Source organism: Chelonia mydas, chromosome 26, assembly GCF_015237465.2.
Source record: "Chelonia mydas isolate rCheMyd1 chromosome 26, rCheMyd1.pri.v2, whole genome shotgun sequence".
In the NCBI taxonomy this organism is placed as follows: Eukaryota; Metazoa; Chordata; order Testudines; family Cheloniidae; genus Chelonia; species Chelonia mydas.
The window spans coordinates 12,500,061-12,520,655 of NC_057859.1; the positions used below are offsets into that span (position 1 = coordinate 12,500,061).

General features: G+C 43.0%; 2 protein-coding genes across 4 annotated transcripts in view; one reads left to right on the forward strand and one right to left on the reverse strand.

Annotated features, from left to right (window-relative positions):
* Positions 1–4,330, forward strand: part of SLC4A5 (solute carrier family 4 member 5) — a 123,670-nt gene extending 119,340 nt beyond the window's left edge. For 2 of the 3 annotated variants that reach the window (XM_043536244.1, XM_043536247.1), the window contains one exon: positions 949–4,330. In XM_043536244.1, the coding sequence (XP_043392179.1) occupies positions 949–1,114 (166 nt within the window). In that variant the 3' untranslated portion in view covers positions 1,115–4,330. The remainder of the gene's footprint in view (positions 1–948) is intronic. The other variant, XM_043536246.1, reaches the window with a different exon arrangement.
* Positions 3,504–20,434, reverse strand: MTHFD2 (methylenetetrahydrofolate dehydrogenase (NADP+ dependent) 2, methenyltetrahydrofolate cyclohydrolase). Its single transcript, XM_037886236.2, has 8 exons — positions 20,176–20,434; positions 12,688–12,872; positions 12,077–12,199; positions 9,398–9,550; positions 9,200–9,307; positions 8,616–8,708; positions 6,847–6,972; positions 3,504–6,183 (listed from the first exon to the last, which is right to left on the reverse strand). Exons 1-8 carry the CDS (start codon positions 20,412–20,414, stop codon positions 6,044–6,046), a joined length of 1,167 nt encoding a protein of 388 aa, XP_037742164.2. The 5' UTR covers positions 20,415–20,434; the 3' UTR covers positions 3,504–6,043.
* Between the last annotated feature and the right edge of the window lie 161 nt (positions 20,435–20,595).

Sequence of the window (20,595 nt, forward strand, 5' to 3'; positions counted from 1 at the left end):
GCAGCTGCTGGCTAGGAGCCCAGCTCTGAAGGCAGAGCTGCCGCCAGCCACAGCGCAGAAGTAAGGATGGCCTGGTATGGTATTGCCAACCTAACTTCTGTCTCCTGCCTTCAGCGCTGGGCCATTGGTCAGCAGCTATCGCTCTCTGGCCACCCAGCTCTGAAGGCAGTGCAGAAATAAGGGTGGCAACACCACGATTCCCCTAAAATAACCTTGCAACCCCCCTGCAACTCTTTTGCGTCAGGACCCCCAATTTGAGAAATGCTGGTGTCCCCCATGAAATCTGTATAGAATAGGGTAAAAGCACACAAAAGACCAGATTCCATGGTCTGTGATGTGTTTTTCATGGCCATGAATTTGGTAGAGAATCAATAGCCCTTGAAATTCTGATCATATTTAGTTTAACAGCCTTACAGTTAGGTGTGTAATCATTTTTGAACAGCTTGCCAACATTATTATCTGTCTCATCGTATCCTGTAGCTGTGAGTTCCACAGATTAAAACACATGGGAACAGCATTTCCTTCTTTATTAGATTTCTCTCCTTTTATTCTGCCTCCCGAGCTCAGAAAACATGGAGCAGCTCGGGAGTGTTTTGAAAAAGATTTGAACATGAAGAATTAATATACAGGACTCTTCATCTCTTAAAGTACTTTTACAAATCTTAACTAATTCTCTCAAGACCTCTGTGAGGTAGGTATTCTCCATAGGAGAGCTGGGCCCAAGCTGAACAGACTGACAGCTGGATCCAGGTTTCCCCACAAGATCCTCATTATACAGATGGGGAAAATGAGCCATGAAGAACGTGTCCAAAGCTATAGGTAGCCAGGGTCAGAGGTGGGACTAGATCTCAGGACTTCCTTGTGCTGAGCTTTCGTTAGATAAAAGACTATGGCTTTAACCCAGCCTCATGAATTGTAATCCCTTTTTTGTGCCTTCTTCTGTTCTAGTATTACGCTTCACTTGAAGATTTCCTGCCCATCATCTCCTGCGTTTAACTACTCCCGAAACCCTCTCTGCGCCGTGCCCCAGGTGAAGATAGAGATGGAGTCGGACTATGAAGACAGTGATACAGAAAAGCACCCTCGGGATATGGGCAGCGAGACCACACTGTAGTCCCACACTGCCCTTCCTTTGTGATGATATATAAATAAGAAAATTGGGCATATTTTTCTATGTGACAGACTGAGGAGATCATTGGTCCCCAGGACTCATTTCTCCATTAGCTTTTAGCATAATAAATTAGAACTGCTGTGGAATTCCACCCTGTTCAGTTGGGCCAAGAAACTGCCACCAGCTGCAGAGCAATGCAAGAAAAGTGGAAATGGTACTTTAGGACTCTGGTCCCTGCAGTAATAAGGGACCTTAGGCCCCGGGCGGTTGTTGCTATTTCAATGAAGACTGTGAAGATAGCAGGGCCACCTTCCTTCAGCATCTGGACCCTGACATCACCAGCTGTGGAGAGTCATGCCCTTTCCAGTGCAAGCTTCAACTTCACCATTCTCATGTAGTCTGTGCCCCATTAGCGTTAGTTGGCCCAGGGGGAATTCACAGATAAGATGAGCACCACCTACCCAATGCTTGAGCAGTAATCTGTGACATTCCATGGGGGGGGCATTTCAGGACTGTAAACTGCAGTTCACTGCATGTTTTATACACCCTATGCAGCAAACAATGCACAAAGTATACAAAACAGGGCTAAGAAAAATTCCCTTTTTGGGAAGTCATGGAATGTTTAGAATCGAGCTTAGAAGTGGAAAACTTACTGGCTGCTGCTTAAAAATACAGCCCTTTAAAACGGCTTCTGTCCTGCAGGGAAGGAGGGGGTGTTTTCTATAGGAACTCTGTTACCCAGTGGCATTCACTCTCTGGGGCCAAGAGCAATTTTAAAGGGTTAGGCTTGCAAAAAAAGCTAAACTCAGTCACTTCCCACACTCATACTAATGCACCCCCCCCTCCAAGTTATAATTGTAGTGTTCTAAGGAGACTTTGTAACTATTTTTAATGGAGAATCTTGTATAAGAGGCTGACACCCACAAGCCAGTCATTGTCCAGGCCAGTCAGGCTGAAATAATTGGTCATTGTAACCCACCAACAACCATCAAAGCTGGCCCCACCCATGTCAGCTGATGAAAGTCCCACAGGTAACCATTACAGGGGCAATGGCAATGACCTTCTAGCTTTTACCTTGCAGCATGTTCTACTCCAGCACAGATCTTCCTCACAAGGACCGTCCAGACTCTTGCTCAACCCAGCCCCACACAAATAACTGTCTGGAAGGTAAGAAGCACTTATGGGCTGTAAAATGTTTGGTTAATCTCAGGGTTAGAGATGGAAGAGCCCTAACTGATTAATCCATTCCCTTCCCTTCCAGCAAACAGGAGTGGAGAAATCCACAGCCTGCGATATTTTTATGGTACATGCCAGAGGCAGCTAGACAATAGAACTTTCTGCGCTGAAAGCACCAGCTCCTGCCACGTGAGCTAGAGGGATTCTCTGTTAGAATAAGTCCTATGACAATTGAGTAGCAACAGCAGTCCTGCTGGAAAGTGACTTACATGCCCTTGTCAGTTAACCTTAATTCCTCATTTAAAAAATGGTTAGAATGAATGTTTGATAGCTGTCAGATTGGAGTGCTGGCCTCATCCGTCCCCTATGCTACTGGGAAAGAGGTAGGGATTACAGACAGCTCAGTTAACTGTGGGACGAAACCAAAGGACTCGTGTTGAATTGGAATTTCATCCATAACTTGGGTGAAAGGAAACTGCTACTCAGCCTCAACGTAAGCGATAAGTAGGTTGGTGACAGCATCTTAGATAACCATCCTCAAATTGTGTCTAGAAGGGGCAGTGATATACATAATTAAAACTGGCACAAATACACTTAACAGGTTGGTTGATACACTTCCCAGTTTACTGGGCTCAAAAGTTTTCTGCAGCTGCAACTCCACACCAGTCTCATTCTTGGTTAAGTCAGTGACTTAAACATGTTTACTTTTTCTTAGTTCAGATTATAAGGTGCAGCAGCCCCTTGTGTGCTGGTCACAGATAAGAATTTTTGAATTTGTTTTTAAGAGACTGTTCTACTTTCGATTTTCAGTCCCCCATGCTTTCAAAATCATTAAGGGGCAGGAAATTCAGTTCATTTACATTTATGTAAATACAAAATAACCTCAGTCTGTATTTGCACCAGTTTAGTTCACAGCACTTTAGCTTGTATCTTTATACAAACACCTTAACCCTTAAACTTAGGGCATCTTCCTTACTCTCTCTTTTGCCTACAATTGCCCCTTCTGTAAACATGGCTCTTGTACATAGCAGGCTTATAGCATCTGGCAGTTTTGCCCTATGGTGAACTGACTTCAAGAGCAAACTCACTCCCATCTGAAATAGATGTCTAAAAGACCTGTTACTGTTTGGAAAGGTTAATGTTATTGTACTTACTCACTCATTGTTGCACTTTTCAGAAAGGAAAGCAACAAAAAGAAATTGCCTTGAGGGTTTTGTTGAATAAAACTTGATTTTTATTTTTTAGAAAATATCAGCTAAGATTACTGCAGAGAGCCCTCAGTGCTTTGTTATAAATTCCACCTGCTTGCATCTTTACTAGTAGGCTTCAAGGTTTTTTAGGATAAAAAAAGCCCTGTTTCTGACAAAGTCCACTTTACAGGGGGTTCTGGAATGCTGGTTAAATATTGCAACTGCTTTGAACCTTAGACTGAAACAGATGCTGGTTCTTTGTAAATATTTAAGTGAAAAGAAAACTTGAATTCAGTTTCCTATTTATAGAATTTTCTAGCTTGAGTACCCAACAAGACTGTTTTTGAATGTGAGATTAATAAAACAGTATTACTCCAGTTGACAGTTAAGTGACAGCCACTTAGTTTTTACCTTAACACCTAATAATTATTTGAACTTGGTTCTGTATATTTTCTAGTTTATTTTGTATCAGTCTTGTCTGTGGTAGCTAAAGCATGATAGATTAACCTTTTTAAAAGTAATTAATATTGTAAGGCTACTTTATGCAATACGTCCATTCAGTTTCAATGTTCAAAGCAAATTGAAAAGGCTTTGTTGACTCAGCTAAGTGTTCCATGTAGCACAAGAATATATGCTTGACTTTTAAATCAAGGAAGCTATAAAGTACAGTATCAGTTTTAATTAAATCCATGCAGTTTTCAATGTCTCAGGCTGTTTACACTTTTTTGTATATGCAAAGTGATTTGAAGAGTACCAGACTTGCAGCCTACTTAGCTACTAAATACAGTAGCTATTTTACATTTTATTAACAATCCAATAAATCTCATTAAATTCTCTTCACTTTGTAGCACGTTCATGATACAAACCTGAATTTTACTCTCAGCAAGTTGTTGTATAGGAGGGATGCATTTTTGATAAGACCAGTCTAGTGGAGAAATCCAGGTAACACTTATATGACGACAGGTGTTCTTGGACCTAGCAGCACAGTCATTTGCAGTGAGACAAGCTTTCAGTCCTTAGAGGCACTCCCAGCTCCAGCAGGTAAGGCAGCCAGCGATGTTTTTGCTCACAATGAAGGTCTCTTCCTCTTCGAGATTTGGCAGCAGGAGCGGTTGTGTTTCAAACTACGTTCCAGGGCACGTATGAGGCTTTGCCTTCAGAAGAAACACGACTTGCTGTTGAGGCAAGTGTCTAGAAAGAAATGTAAATCCATTCTTCTTCATCCTGGTTAATATGAAGCCACAGTCCACTATAGATGGAAAGAAGCTTGAAAAGTCCCTTTTGTACTGATAGCCTTAAAGAAGCTATTCTACAAATTTTGGTGCAGTTCTCAGAGATAAGCAGCAGAAATGAATTTAAACTACAGTTCACTTCTGCTGCAGCAGCTCCAACTACAGCTGACAGCTATCACCTTAAAAAAAATCTGAATGCAAAGCAGTCTGCTTCTTTGACAAAAATGGAAGTGAGTTTAGTAATGGCAATTGAGTCTGACTAGTCCAGAATAGACAACCAAACCATTTGGTGTAATGGCTGTCTGAACAGAACCAAAGTGAAGTGATTTAGCTGTGTGGAGAAAAAGCTATCCCAGCTCTTTTTAGGCAGTTGGTACACCTGGTCTGGTATTAAACTCTCTAGAAGTTATCCAAGGCAACTATATATAGAGCCAAATGCCCTGCAGCACTTTAACTGGCAGGCTATATGATCAAGAATGTTACGCACCGCTCCTAATACCAAGCTTTTCAATCATTTTTTTTAATCAAAATTAACCTGGGTTATTCACTAAGTATTTTCATGCCTCACAATGTAGCAGAAAATATTGAAGGCAGACTCAACAGCCACCTCTGTTCTTTGGCTAAAGAAAACTTGTGCCCAGTACTGAATATTGGTCTAGCTACATACCAATAGCTGGGAGAACTGTTTCAATGCTAAGAGCAAACAGGTTGAAAGGTAATCTTGCTAACACATCTTCTACCTAGATGTGAACAAGTAGTTAGACTTAAGAGCTTTTCCAGTGTAAGTCGTTTTTAAAACCTGTGTAACTTTTTTTGTAGAAAAATAACTTGAGCTCAACATGCGATACTATTTTGCACCCCCTAGTGTCCAACAATGCTAGCAAACAATCCTATAAATGTGGTCAAATGTCAGGACCTATGAAAGCATTTTACTTTGAAGATCATTATTCTTTCACTCTGGAATGATACACAGGATATGAGAAGCTAGCAAGCTGGAAACCCTCCAAAAGACTGAGTACTGTACATTTCTGTATAAGAATCACTTGCAGCTGATTTTCTCCACCCTGCAAATTTTAGACTTCTCAAAATGTAACTAGTTTAAATATAAAAACCCCACCAACGTCACTGGGAATCATTACAAACTAAACAGATGGAGTGACCTAGGTATTTAGATGCTTAAAGCCTTTGTATACAATCATTTGTATACTTATGCTTTAAATAAATATCTCATGACTTCAAAGTCTCATTGAATTCACTTCTATACAATAAATAAAAATATTGCATTTCTATCGGCCTGTTTTTGGGAGTTGATTTGGAATGTTATAAGTCCACCATTAAACAGTTAAGGCTTCAAGCTCTTTAGATTTCAGCAGTTTCTTTGCCGCAATAATTGTATTCTTCATCAGCATAGCAACTGTCATGGGCCCAACTCCCCCAGGGACCGGAGTGATGTAACTGGCTTTCTTCTTTACCCCTGGAAGGAGAGTTAGAATTAAGAATGGTGCACCACACAGGCTTTCAAAACTTTTGTCCTATTGAGAAGCTGCACTAACAAGTCATAAAAGGCTACACTGAAATGAAAAATGCAAGCATCTTAACTAATGTGTAATTACTGAACTCACATCAGCAGAATAATTCAAAACCAGCAACGATCAAAGTCCCATGCACAGTTCTGTGTAAATTAAGAGGAGTTTAAACAGTCTGAACATGTGCTGTCTCCTGCCTGTCACGCGCACGATTACTACCTAACCCTAACATTACATACAACTCTTCAAAAGACAGTTTGATTGCATGATCAAAGCAGGTAAGAAGGTGTCAATCCTGCATACTATCAGGATAAGAGAAAGGTTTCTCTGTGCAGCTGTGAAAATGGAGTTAGACCAAGTGACTGAACGCTGCAGATGTTCGACATGTCAGTTGCCCCATGGTTTAACCATGGCACAGGAAGCACTGTTCCCAAAGTATTTCTCAAGTAGGGTACAAGATCAGATTCATGATCTGCCCTACAATGTAGGAAAGAGACCTTCTCAATGTCAGTCTAAATCAGTTCAGCCATAAGTGGGGTTTCTCTGCCCTTCTAAATACTCAAGACACTGAATGCTCTTAAAGTAGTCGATACAAAAAACAGCTTCTGTACCTTCAAAATCCACATCTCCAACTAGTTTGGACTTGGCAGTAACAGGATCCTGCACTCTGTTTATCCCAACATCGATAACAGCTGCTCCTTCTTTAATCATATCAGCCGTGATCAGATTAGGAATACCTGAAATTTAAAAACCACCAACCACTTACGCCATGGTGAGTTGCTACTGAATAAAATGCACAGCTGTAAAACTAGTCAATAAGCCCACCGCAAAGAGACAGAAAAGCAGATTCTCAAAACTAAAATGTAAGTATGTCCATCCAAGCCATCATGCATTACCATCAAAAGCATTTTATAAACTAGTTATTCTACTCCATTTTATGGATTAATGATCAACAGCTTGATTTGTTTTAAAGTCCATTATATCCAAGTAATTTTCAAGAGAAAAAATGTAAATAGTAGGAAAGTTAAATTTACCTCAAAAAGAGCTGTCAAGTAGCTTAGAACCAAAATATTTTATTTTTAAAAAATTAATAGAAATTTAGCTCTTGGAAGTGCTTAAGTTTACATAACCAGTATGTTTGCCTTGCGTTAGTACAGGCATGTGCCAAAGTCATCAAGTGAATGTAATGCAAGAACACTATATCAAGGGGAAAAAGTGAAATTATTGGGAAAATTCGCAGTTTTAGTACAGAAGGCAGTCCTGCAAGAGCACATAGAGTCCATAGCTATCAGTGCCAGAGATGTGGGTAAATAGCAGCTGATGGGGTGGGGCCATGCTGATCAGGTACTACCAGACATTTAGGATGGCCAGTTAAATTTATGTCACGCAAGTCACAAGTATCCCTAAGAAGAAATAGTTAAGTCTTTAGTGACTGCAATTTGGTTTCAGTAACACTGCCATTAAATGACCTCTACACTGTATGTGTTTTTCCTGATGGCACATTACAGAGCTACATTAAAAATGCATGTCTTAAAATGAACTATTTCACTCCTTGTGTGCTTCCACCTTCAGCACAATCACCTTTTTCAGTCCCTTCACTATCGTTGTCTTTCTTTACATGATATTCATTCTGTTCTGTGATTTTTTGCTCACTCAACCCTTTCCTCCTCATCCAGTGTCCTCATGGCTCCCATGCACTCATGCCAAAGTTTTGCTGATGGCCCCATACTTAGAGTGGCCTTCCACCACCTGCATGGTTCCATGGCTAAGCAGAGACCCATTGACACTCCTCTGCACATGTACTGTTCATGACTGCACTAGAAAAAGGAGATGAGATGAGCAGGGACACAGGTCCCACAATCTGAGCTATTCCTGGATCTAACCAGATGGCATAAGCTACTGCATGATATATCACAGAACATTAGCATTGCAGCTCAGCTTGACTCTCCACCATCAACCACTCACTTGCTATAGTAAAATAGGTCCACAGCCTTAAGGGTTTTTCCACTACAATTTCGCAATTTGATTATGTTGCCCTTTCACTCAGATAGTGGGAGCAGGCAAGTCATTTATCAGAGAATGATTGTCCACATTCATTTAAAAATTAACGACCTGGCTTGGCTGCAACAGCTCTGTTACACAGGAGATCAGAAGGGAGTCCCTCGCTCCAACACCTCCCTCTGGCTGCTCCTTGCAGCAGCATGGAGTGGCTCTGCAAGTGCCATCCAGCCTCACAGAGCACAAACTGCACATGGAGGACACCGCACCAAGACCTGATGCTATCCTCAGTACACAGATTCCTATATAAAGCAGCATCAGTACAGGAAGTTTCTCTCTTGTGGGAATCTTGCCTTTAGTGCAAAGAGTTTAATGGTCTTACCTGCAGCTGCTACCACAATATCAGCCAGAATCGTGTGTTGCTTGAGCTGTTCTTTAGGAGTGTAGCGATGTGATATTGTTACTGTTGCATCACCTGCAAGATTAGTCCTAATGAGCATTTTCTCAGGTTTTGACATGAAAAATTCTAGCTTTTCACTCTGAAGGATCCCCCACTGATTTACAGTCTGCAAAGATCATGAGTTCAGCGTGTGGATCACAACCATTGCTTTTTCCATATTGTTAAGTGGGCTGTGGATGAGGTCCTCTTACTGAACCACTGATAGAAAGGGGGGAAATCACTTCACTTCAATAAACTTGTGCCCCATGTATTTACTCAAGGACAATGCAGTTAATGTGTTTACCCTTACAAGTGCCATGAAATCTTTAGCCACAAATTAGCATGGCCTGTAGTACATACCACCACCCTGACTGCAAGGACGAGCAGTGATCCAGTAATCAGGAAACTATTGATCAGTATTACATTCTACAGCACACGGGCTTCTCTGCGTCTCCCCTCTTAGTGACCCATTGTGTCTAGCCTGCAAACTCTGACAAGAACACAGCACGATGTGGTGGAGCTGTTACCTCCAGGGCGCTCATGTCTGCCGTCGGTATGCAGCAACATTGCAATGGGCATTCCAACGTTCTTTGATCTGCCAGCCACTACTACATTCTTCCCCAGGGTTGGGATTCCTATGGGGTTGGAAAAGAAGTTAAAACTCACTCACTTTAAACTGCAATGGAGATGAACAGCACTTAAAATGTTGCTCTTATGACCCCTACCAGTTCTCTTGATGATTTCCCACACACCCCAAGGTGTAGCTGGCAGCATTGAATATTGATCCAGACACATGCGCCCCACATTCACCACGTGAAAACCATCAACATCTTTTTCTGGGATCACAGCATTGCAGATCTTTCGCTCATCAATATGCTCTGAAAAAAAGTAAGTGTCAACATTAGGGTGCAGCCAACTCCATTTAATCAGCTGAAGAAAATGTAATTAGCTGAGAATGATCACTTTGGCCTCTATTCTAAAGCATTATGGCAAACTTGAGGCTACCTCATGTAATTCAAATACCGATATTCACACGTCTAAATATTTCTATTGCAATCTCAAGTGGCTATATTAGCCCTACAGCTATATGAATTTGACAGGCTTTCGATAGTTCCTTGAATACAAGCAAGGAATTAACCATAGGGACTTCAAGTTTACCCCTGTGCATTCAATATTTCTTGCAATGAATGTGAAAATATCCCTTTAAATTTGGAGATGGTATTTTTAGACCACCTAGATTGCAGTTGTGTATACAATGCAGTCCCAACAAGCAGCTACGATGGTCACATAAAGACCACCCTATACCGGAAACCTACTGACCGCTATTCCTACCTACATGCCTCCAGCTTTCACCCTGACCACACCACACGATCCATCGTCTACAGCCAAGCTCTGCGATACAACCGCATTTGCTCCAACCCCTCAGACAGAGACAAACACCTACAAGATCTCTATCAAGCATTCTTACAACTACAATACCCACCTGCGGAAGTGAAGAAACAGATTGATAGAGCCAGAAGAGTTCCCAGAAGTCACCTACTACAGGACAGGCCTAACAAAGAAAATAACAGAACACCACTAGCCGTCACCTTCAGCCCCCAACTAAAACCCCTCCAACGCATTATTAAGGATCTACAACCTATCCTGAAGGATGACCCAACACTCACAAATCTTGGGAGACAGGCCAGTCCTTGCCTACAGACAGCCCCCCAACCTGAAGCAAATACTCACCAGCAACCACATACCACACAACAGAACCACTAACCCAGGAACCTATCCTTGCAACAAAGCCTGTTGCCAACTGTGCCCACATATCTATTCAGGGGACACCATCACAGGGCCTAATAACATCAGCCACACTATCAGAGGCTCATTCACCTGCACATCCACCAATGTGATTTATGCCATCATGTGCCAGCAATGCCCCTCTGCCATGTACATTGGTCAAACTGGACAGTCTCTACGTAAAAGAGTAAATGGACATAAATCAGATGTCAAGAATTATAACATTCATAAACCAGTCGGAGAACACTTCAATCTCTCTGGTCACGCGATTACAGACATGAAAGTCGCTATTTTACAACAAAAAAACTTCAAATCCAGACTCCAGCGAGAAACTGCTGAATTGGAATTCATTTGCAAATTGGATACAATTAACTTAGGCTTGAATAGAGACTGGGAGTGGCTTAGTCATTATGCAAGGTAGCTTATTTCCCCTTGTTTTTTCCTACACCCCCCCCCTCAGACATTCTTGTTAAACCCTGGATTTGTGCTGGAAATGGCCCACCTTGATTATCATACACAATGTAAGAGAGTGGTCACTTTGGATAAGCTATTACTAGCAGGAGAGTGAGTTTGGGGGGGTGGGGGGGGGAAGGGGGGGGGTGAGAAAACCTGGATTTGTGTTGGAAATGGCCCACCTTGATTATCATACACATTGTAAGGAGAGTGATCACTTTAGATAAGCTATTACTAGCAGGAGAGTGTGGTGGGATGAGGTATTTTTTCATGCTTTGTGTGTATATAATAAGATCTTCTACACTTTCCACAGTATGCATCCGATGAAGTGAGCTGTAGCTCACGAAAGCTTATGCTCAAATAAACTGGTTAGTCTCTAAGGTGCCACAAGTCCTCCTTTTCTTTTTGCGAATACAGACTAACACGGCTGTTACTCTGAAACCTAATCCAGAAAGGTGAAAACATATCTAACCTACACCCATGTCAACTGTATGCACACATTCAACTGCTACTACAAATTTCAGAGTAACAGCCGTGTTAGTCTGTAATCGCAAAAAGAAAAGGAGTACTTGTGGCACCTTAGAGACTAACCAATTTATTTGAGCATAAGCTTTCGTGAGCTACAGCTCACTTCATCGGATGCATACTGTGGAAAACCACAGTATGCATCCGATGAAGTGAGCTCTGGCTTACGAAAGCTTATGCTCAACAGTATGCATCCGATGAAGTGAGCTGTAGCTCACAAAAGCTTATGCTCAAATAAATTGGTTAGTCTCTAAGGTGCCACAAGTACTCCTTTTCTTTTTGCTACTACAAAGGAAGTCAATAAACCAACTTTTCTTAATTGAACAGCATAATGGCAGAATGCCATTTCCTTCATATGCTTCACACACAAGAGCAACGGAAGTGGCAATGTCACAGCAGGTTCAGGGCAGAGCCATACTCTAACTTGATCTCTCACTGCACACAAGACATTTGAAAGTTTTCTAGGACACAGTGATCTTGTCTTCACTGGGCGGGGGGGAGAGAGAAGAGGAGAGAGAGAGTTGACTTGAGAGCACTCTGCCATCGATGTAGTAGGTCTTCACTGGACCTGCTAAATTGACACCCACTGCATGGATCTCCCAGTAGTGAAGACAAGCCCACCCAAAATTCCACCAACTCACCAGGTAAGGGAAGCTGCACTAACAGGCCATCCACATTGGTGTCATCATTTAGCTTGCTGATCAAATCAAGCAGCTCCTCTTCAGTGATGGAGGCTGGCTTCAGGATTGTTTCACTGCTGATTCCTAGAGTGTCATTTTAAACACCACATTAATGGAGAGGGTCAAATGTAGATTAAGTCCAGAAATGAACATTCTTAATTCATACTGATTTTTACACTACAGAAATAATCTCTATTGAGAAGTTTAAAAGTCTCAATCTTCCATTAACAGATATTACATACCATGGACTTAAATATCTTACATTCAAATAGCAAGATGAAAACCACAATGCTCCTGCATGGTCTATCATACAGATGAAGATGGAGCATTGCATTCAGGACTGTACCTCCATGTCAGATGAAAGCAGGCAGACAGCATTGGAAGATGTGGGGAGTTCACGAGGGCCACTACTAAGCTAACTAGATAAAAGTCTCCATGGGCAGCAAGCTGAAAATTGCATATCCTCATCCAGCATATGAGAAGTCCAATTTAAATTAGGGTCTTAAATTAAAGATACTTCTTGTTAAGTGTCCTATTAGTTAGGGCACAAAGCCAGGAGTGCAAGAACCTACCCACATCAGCAGCTGCTTTGGTTTTGTTAAGTACATAGGAGTGACTTGCAGGATTTTCTCCAACTAGAACCACACTGAGATGGGGTCTCTTGTTACCAGCTGCTACCCATTGTTCAACCTCATGTCGGGCTTCCTGTCTGATCTGCTGAGCCAGTTTTCTTCCAGAAATTATGACTGCATCATTTCTGAAAAAAATAAGAAAATATGTTATCTGAGCAGGGACCTTTTTTTAAAAACATTCACTCCATATTGAGTTTTCTACCCAAACTTCACCCCCATCGTTTTAGTCAAGAAATTCAGCTAACGTAGGTCATTACAGCAGTTCCTGTTGTACCGAGTTAGACCTATGCACAAATATTATATTCCATACTTCACATTTGTATAAAACCCATTTCAAGTGGCCAATACAAGAATCGATTCTGCTTAGCTAGATATCCTGTTTAATAGCAGCAAAGTTGGAAGATGATAGATTTTTCTGAGGAAAATCAAATAATGCATACTCAAGCCAATAAATTTGAAGACAATTCCTAGGCCAGTTTGTTTTATATTTGCTGACCGTCCATGTAATTTGAGAAAGTTCATGGATTGCTCTCTCCTGGAAAGCCACGCTCCTGTCATGCTTTTGTCCAGTGTACATTTTACATTCTAAATCAGCAATCAAGCAAATAAAACTCATATAGCTAAATAATCCTCTTCCCCTCCCTGAATACAAAGTACATAATTTCACTTTAGCAGAGTTTTTACTATAACTAAAATTCTTTGAAACAAAATGTGGGACTTTCAATTTGCTACACTATAAATGGAATTTCACTACAGCTAAGTTCTACTGGATCATTTTTAACTCTTCAGTTTAACACTTAGATCTTTTAAAGTGGATAATTTGCACAAGCAAAAATCGAAGTCCATATTAATTCCCTGTCAAAAACCACAGCACATTCAGAATAATGTACATAACTATGCAAGTTTATCTTATTTGCCCCCTTACTCAGATTTCATATGTCTTTACTAACCACTTTCCACTGAAGTTTATAATGGATAAACTTCAGTGGAAAATGGTTAGTAAAGGAATATGAATAATATTCATAGTAAAGGAACAGAATAATATCCTAGATACATATTATCTTAGAATTTGTTGCCAACAAGTATTCTTCCGCTTGTTTTTAATTATCTTAATATGCAAGTACTGTTGCAAAAACTAGTATCAGTGTCATGAGTACAGCTTTAAAAACAGGCTACTGACACTTGATCAATATATGAAATTTTGCTGAAGCAGAGAGAATAAAATACAAGTGTTTATCTTTGACATTTGAGTCATGTTAAAAAAGCCCCTACATACATTCCTGGTCTATATTGGTATCAGGAATACATAACTATTGCCAATGCATTCCAGGAAACTGGATAACCACACAGTAGGGAAAGCTGACAGAAATAGTACTAGCCAAAGGGGTTACACAGCTGCCAATTTACACTAACTGAAAGGCTACACACCAGCTTCCTTCACATCCGAGCTTCAGAAAATGTATTAATATCACAGCTTGAATAAAAAGCACTCACTCTCTTATCAAGAGCAAAACTTACAAAAATATCAGTTTTGTTCCTGCTAGACTATTATGGCCAGCAGCAGGAACAAGGGGTGGTGATAATGAGTTTTTCACTTAGTGGCAACTATAACTAGGGCCCTACCAGATTCACCTCCATTATGGTCAATTTCACAGCCATGGGATTTGAAAATAGGCGAAGTTCATGTTTTCAGGTCAAGGGCTGTAACTGTGGGGGTCCTGACTGAAAAGGGGATTGTGGAGGGGAGGGTTGCAAACCTGTTGTAGAGGGGTCATGGGATTGCCACCCTAATTTCTGTGCTGCCTTCAGAGCTTAACAGAGTGGGGATGAGAGGGTGCGGAGCTATCTGCAGCCGGAAGAGATACCCAAGAGCAGCCCTGGGGTGCTGCCCAGTCCCAGAGCATCCTGCAGCGGGGGGAGGCACTCGGAGGTGGGTCTAGTGTCCCCCTGCCCACCCCCACCCCCCAAAGCAGCTGTGCAGGGGATGGACAAGTCCTGTCACTCCCCAGCCAGAGCTAGGAAGCCTCTTTGCTGGGGCGCTCCTAGGAACAAAGGGACATCAGATTTCATGGAAAAGGGCTTATTTCACGGTCCGTGACGTGTTTTTCATGGCTGTGAAATTGCAAATGACTACCAGGGAAAGCATGATCCACAATACTATGGTCAAATACTGGTCTTCCCCACATCTGGGCAGAAAAGCCACAAAGGAAAAATTTATCAAGCCTCTTACAAGACAAACTCAAATTCAAGCTTCAGATACTATTTTAAACTAGCTTTAAGCTAAATAATTTTTAACATTGTTTTAAAAGAACCAATTAAATTTGCTATTTTCAAGAACTGCTCCAGGCTGCTTTCCAAAATTATACACTCTACAGCTCTAAATTTATTACATTCAGAATAGTCCACAAATTTGATTACTAGGGTTACTCTCTTACCATCTAGGAAGGAAAGTCATTGGTCAAATAGATTAGGCTAGCATTGTCAAAAAGGGAGGAAACTAAAAAGATCTCCTAATTTGCATTACTGACTGTCTGATATCATAAGAACGGCCATATTGGGTCAGACCAAAGGTCCATCCAACCCAGTATCCTGTCTGCCCACAGTGGCCAATGCCAGGTTCACTCGCTCTGGGGCATCTAACAGGTAATGGTCAAGTTATCTCTCTCCTGCCATCCATCTCCACCCTCTGACAAACAGAGGCTAGGGATACCATTCCTTACCCATCCTAGCTAATAGCCATTAATTGACTTAACCTCCATGAATTTATCTAGTTCTCTTTTAAACACTCAAACCTTTACCTTTCAACGGAAGTTGTCAAAGCACTTCAAACATGCATTAATACTAACACCCACACATACCAGATATTATACTCCATTTTTCTAGATTGCTGAACAAAGATTTAAGTGACTTTCCTCTCCAGGTCATACTGCAAGTCCTGCCCTCCACTCCCCTTGTTTTAACCAAAGGACAATAGTCTCCTTTGAGGGTACAGTCCCAGGCCTGGAGCTTTAGCCATGGGTCCATCTCTCTCATTAGGGCCTCAATGAGAGAAAGTAGGCTATAGGAACAGTCATACAGATTGTGTCTGGTTGAAGGGAGTTCAAGGCAGAAATTGATGCCTACACAAATGTAACCCCCAAGGAGATTACTTAGATTCCTGGGGTTCTGTGTGCTGGTAGATCAGGAAGAGGCACGCTGTCCCTGGTACGGAGGGGGAGCCAGTCTGCTCAGCAACCAACAGAGAGAGAGAGAAACTCTTCCAAGGGAATTAAGGAGAGGGAGAAGCCATTTTGGAGCAATCTGGACTAGCCAGCCAGGGAAAGGGCAGGAGTGGCTGTGTGGGGAGCTGGTGAGTCCCCCAGGCCTGCGTGCAGGGTTCCCCCTGAAAACTGGCCTCTGGGGACCTGAAAGCAAGATCCCTTAGCTTGAGCCTTTCCAGCTCCAAGGTGACTTCCAGTTTGTTGAGCTTTGTTGGGGAAGCTGAGCTAGCCTTCCAGCTCCCTAGGTGAGATCAGTCACCACATGGCCAGCTCTGCTCCGGCTGCTAGTCCAAGGCTGCTGCCTGCTGATAGTATGTGAGCGCTAGGGTGGGAGACTAAAGTTTGGATTTTAGTATAGTTCTGTAATCTGCACCTTGAGCCCTTTTTGGTAAGGGGAAATCCTGGCACCAGCAGCAGCCTGACTCCTGCATGAAGAGGACACCTGCCAGCAGTAGCATCAGCCCTCTCCAGTGACTGAGGAGTCCAGAGCCATCTCTGAATCTGAGGATCATTCACAGTTGTTTGAGAGTGCACTACGGCTAGTTAGCTAGTCAGGGAAATTGTTTGGGAGACCCCTTACTCCCTCAACTGCATCCTCAAGCCAGGGGGTAAGGATTTGGGGATTTTGTTAACCTGCTGCCTGTTAAATCTGTGGAGGGACTTATCACCATATCCCACTTGAATCTAGTCAGTCACATTGTTCACTGCTGCACAGAAGATATCATGGTCACAAGTCATCAAGGGCGCCTATAAAGTACGTGTACCAACAGGACACTAATTTGACATTTGCTGTATCAGATCACGATAGGAAATTCATAGGTATTACCAGCATGGGTACCAGTGACCCTGAGAATAGTTTTACCCTGTTATATTTATCTCCTGTTTAATATAATTACTGTGTTAAATATATTATATGTGTTTGTGCTATTTCTTGGAAGTCTCCAACTATCTGGCAAAGAAGTGAGGGTTACCCTGTGATTAGAATTTTCCCCCCAAGCTGACTTGGTGATCCTGCCAAGAAGGAGCAAGAGGGGTGCAAGCACTGCGAAAAATTCATGTGGGAAGAAAAGCGCTGCACCCTGCTGAGTGGGTGGCAGGACCCAGAAGAACACAGGCCTGTCCATCAAAACCCATACGGAGATTAGCTCTAAAGGAGGTACCTGGGTGGACAGGGGGCACTACACAAAGTAGCTTGGGGTGTGAACATTTCTGTAGGACAATCTGTACTCTAACACATCTGACGCAGCAGTGTGTTAGTTTGGAGATTTTAAATGTTTCTCCTTAGATTCTTTTGGGGCACAAACCTCATCTAAATAACTGGATTATCCATCTGTCTGGTAAATTTATTGTGAAATTAAGTTACACCTAGCTGACAATCCCAAAAGGCGATCGCCTAAGGAAGTCAGATAGTTTTTTAGGTACTACCAAATGTAACTGAGATTATTCCCTCTAACAGGGAAATGAACCTACTGGCACCATTTCAAATGCTAAATGTTTTAACTGCAGAGCTAAATGCTGATTAATATCACACATACACTAAGTCACATAATGACTTTTAGGAAGTCCAGCAAGCTATCTTTACTATAAACAGAACTAGAAGTTCATAAAAGAATCTAAGTTTCGGTCAAAGCGTCAATGTATCCCTTGCCAGAGTCTACAGGAATGCCAAGGCAAAACCTCGGCAGCAGCTTTTCATTACATAATTCCTTGACTAGACATTAGGCTTGAACAAAAGGGGGAGGGCAGGGTGTAGCAGCAAGAAGAGAGATGACGAGATGTAAGAGGTGCACGGGAGCGCCAGCCCCCCAAAATATTTTACCACTGATCTGATTGCAGTTACATAGGTTGACATCAGTGGAATAATTTTCAAATTCACATTGTAAGACCAGAATGTAGCTCCATATCTATTGGCAGGAGCATTAACCTCTCTCCCCCATGCCCCTCCAAGAGAGTCAAGCACCGAGATATATCAAAGAGCCTAAGGGTGAAGAAAAGTTGGAAGTACTCCTTTAAAAGTCTGAAAAACACAAGTTAGGCACTTTGCATCTTGAGCAAGCCAGAAACAATTTTAATACACTTGAGACAGCACCATCTCACTGGAAGGCAGTTTTGCCCAGTTACAGCACGTAGCCACAATTTTCTGTAGGAGTTCCTGAAAGGGGAGGAGCAAAAGAAAGGTCTCAAAGCTACACTGACGCAAGTACTGTAGCATAATGTATTTCTTGAGTGATAATGGAAACCACAGAAAAAAAAAGGATGACAAAAATACATTTCTTGCTACTGGGAAATTTCGGAACATTCAGAGCTGGGAAACAGGTAGTTTGAGAAGAAAGAAAAGGAATACTTGTGGCACCTTAGAGACTAACCAATTTATTTGAGCATAAGCTTTCGTGCTTTTTTATGCTCAAATAAATTGGTTAGTCTCTAAGGTGCCACAAGTACTCCTTTTCTTTTTGCGAATACAGACTAACACAGCTGTTACTCTGAAACCTTTGAGAAGAAAGAAATTTTTGGCTCTTCCCTCACATACCAATAATTTAATTAATACTTAACATTTTACTTAAAATATACAATTCATTCACACTTGTAAAATGATACTTTTCTATCACAAGTGATTTTTTTGACAACCAAGTTAAGATTTCTCCTCAGGGTGAGAGCAGGTGAGATTTGTATGTCTGGGTGTGTAAATTTTCATGGCTGTACTAATTAATTCTAACAACTCTATAGGGTGGACAATTAAAGCAATATCATGAATTAAGTTGTCAGATTTGCAGACAAATCTGAATTATCTAAAGAGCCTCCCTTTCTGGCAGAATGGTCTTTGGCCTGAAAGGAAAGTCCTTATGATGATATGTAGGGAGAATTCTCCCCACTCCTTTTAGATTTTTCCTTGGCACTAAATTACTCTTCAGACCCAGAAAATGTATTCTCTCCCCTCCACATATAATTACATTTAACTCAGTTACACCTGTGCTCCCACAGCCACACCAGGAGTGTGGGGAGACCAGAAGGGCAGTGCTTTGCCTACAGCAAAGTCAGTGTGGGCCCTGGATCTTGAGCATTAGAAGCAGCTATTCCATGCAAGCAGGGAATAGGATTTCATCAGCCTGCAGATCTGCTATCTGCCACTGGGAGTACTCAACCAAAGCAAACTGGCCAACAGAGCAGAAGTTCCCATTCATTTCAGCAATACTGTACTTTACGGGCAACACAAGTGTACAACAGCAAACCCTGGGTTTCAATTTGGGTAAATACAAGTCCTGGCCTGACAGAAAGATTCACAATGTTTGGGATTTAACATCGCCCCTCCCATGCATCTAGCATCAGCCTCAGACACAGCTTTCCAGTGTTTGGGGTTTCATCACCACTGTACCCACCATCTGCCCAAGATGGGAGTTGCAATCCCCCATAATAACTGCATGGTTCAGATTTCTCAGTATGTTTAGACTTTGCTCCCTATTGCATTCAGCATCTACCCTGGACAGGGCTTCAGTATTTGTGGTTAGTTCCCCAATATAGCCACCATCTGCGTGGGATGGGGATGCCCAGTTTGTTTTTTCCCCAGCTGGGTGGCTCTGTGGTCTCTCCACCCTGAGTCAGTTTTCCCGCATTGCTTTTTCACTGGAAAATTGTGTCTCATTTCTCAGACACCAATGAGATCACGCCTCAACCCCAACCCCCATCTTCCCCTCAGCACCCTGGCTGCCCAGTGGCACGTCTCTGGGCTTTGCACTGCCAGTTTCCCATCTAATTCAGAGTCCCCGAGCATACATCGCATGAACCTTAAGCAGGTCCCTCTCTTTACCTCAGTAGGACTCCCCTCTCCCCCTCCCTTCCCCACAAAGGGACATCTCCCCAACTCCCCCCCAGGGGATCCCCTCCCCCCCCACAAAGGGACATCTCCCCAACTCCCCCCCAGGGGATCCCCTCTCTCCCCCTCCCCCCCACAAAAGGACATCTCCCCAACTCCCCCCCCAGGGACCCCCCCCTCAGAGACACATCTCCCCCAACTCCACCCTTCCCCCCCAGGGGACCCCCTCTCTACCCCTCCCCCACAAAGACGTCTCCCCAACTCCGCCCTCCCCCCAGGGGACCCCCTCTCGCCCCCCCCCCGCAAAGGGACGTCTATCCAGCCCCCCCCCCCCCGTTTCCCAGCCTCCCCCGCTACCTGAGCGCGGTGAGGTGCAGCCGACGGGGGCTCAGGGCACAGCGGCAGCCGCGGGGAGCTCGTCCCGCCCAGCCCAGGGCTCGGAGCAGCAGGCTCGGGGCGAGCGCGGGTACCACCATGGTTCCGCTGAGGCGAGCCCGGCCGCCACAAGCGACACGCAGCCGTTGGTTCGCGCGGGGAAGCAGCCAGCTTAACAAACCCCTTATATAGCTTCCCCAGCCCGCCAGACCCACCCCCATCGGCTGGAGCAGCGCCTATCATACTGCGCGGAACAAGCCGGCCCCACGCTGATTGGTGGACGACCGGAGTGACGCGGACGCTGAGGGACAACAGGGCCGGGGAGCGGGGAAATAACGTAACTGGACCACGATTGGTTGCGACAGCGATAATGCAAAGGAAACTGGATAAAGGGATCTGATT

What these genes read in the sequence shown, in the direction of transcription:
- MTHFD2 (XM_037886236.2), bottom strand. Translation starts at nt 20,414, where the DNA reads ATGGGGGTGGGTCTGGCGGGCTGGGGAAGCTATATAAGGGGTTTGTTA. An exon ending in CTGCACCTCACCGCGCTCAG is followed by an intron (nt 12,873 to 20,175) that starts GTAGCGGGGGAG and finishes TATTTTTTTCAG; the next exon opens with AAATGATGCAGTCATAATTT. An exon ending in AGTGCAGCTTCCCTTACCTG is followed by an intron (nt 9,551 to 12,076) that starts GTGAGTTGGTGG and finishes ACTTTTTTTCAG; the next exon opens with AGCATATTGATGAGCGAAAG.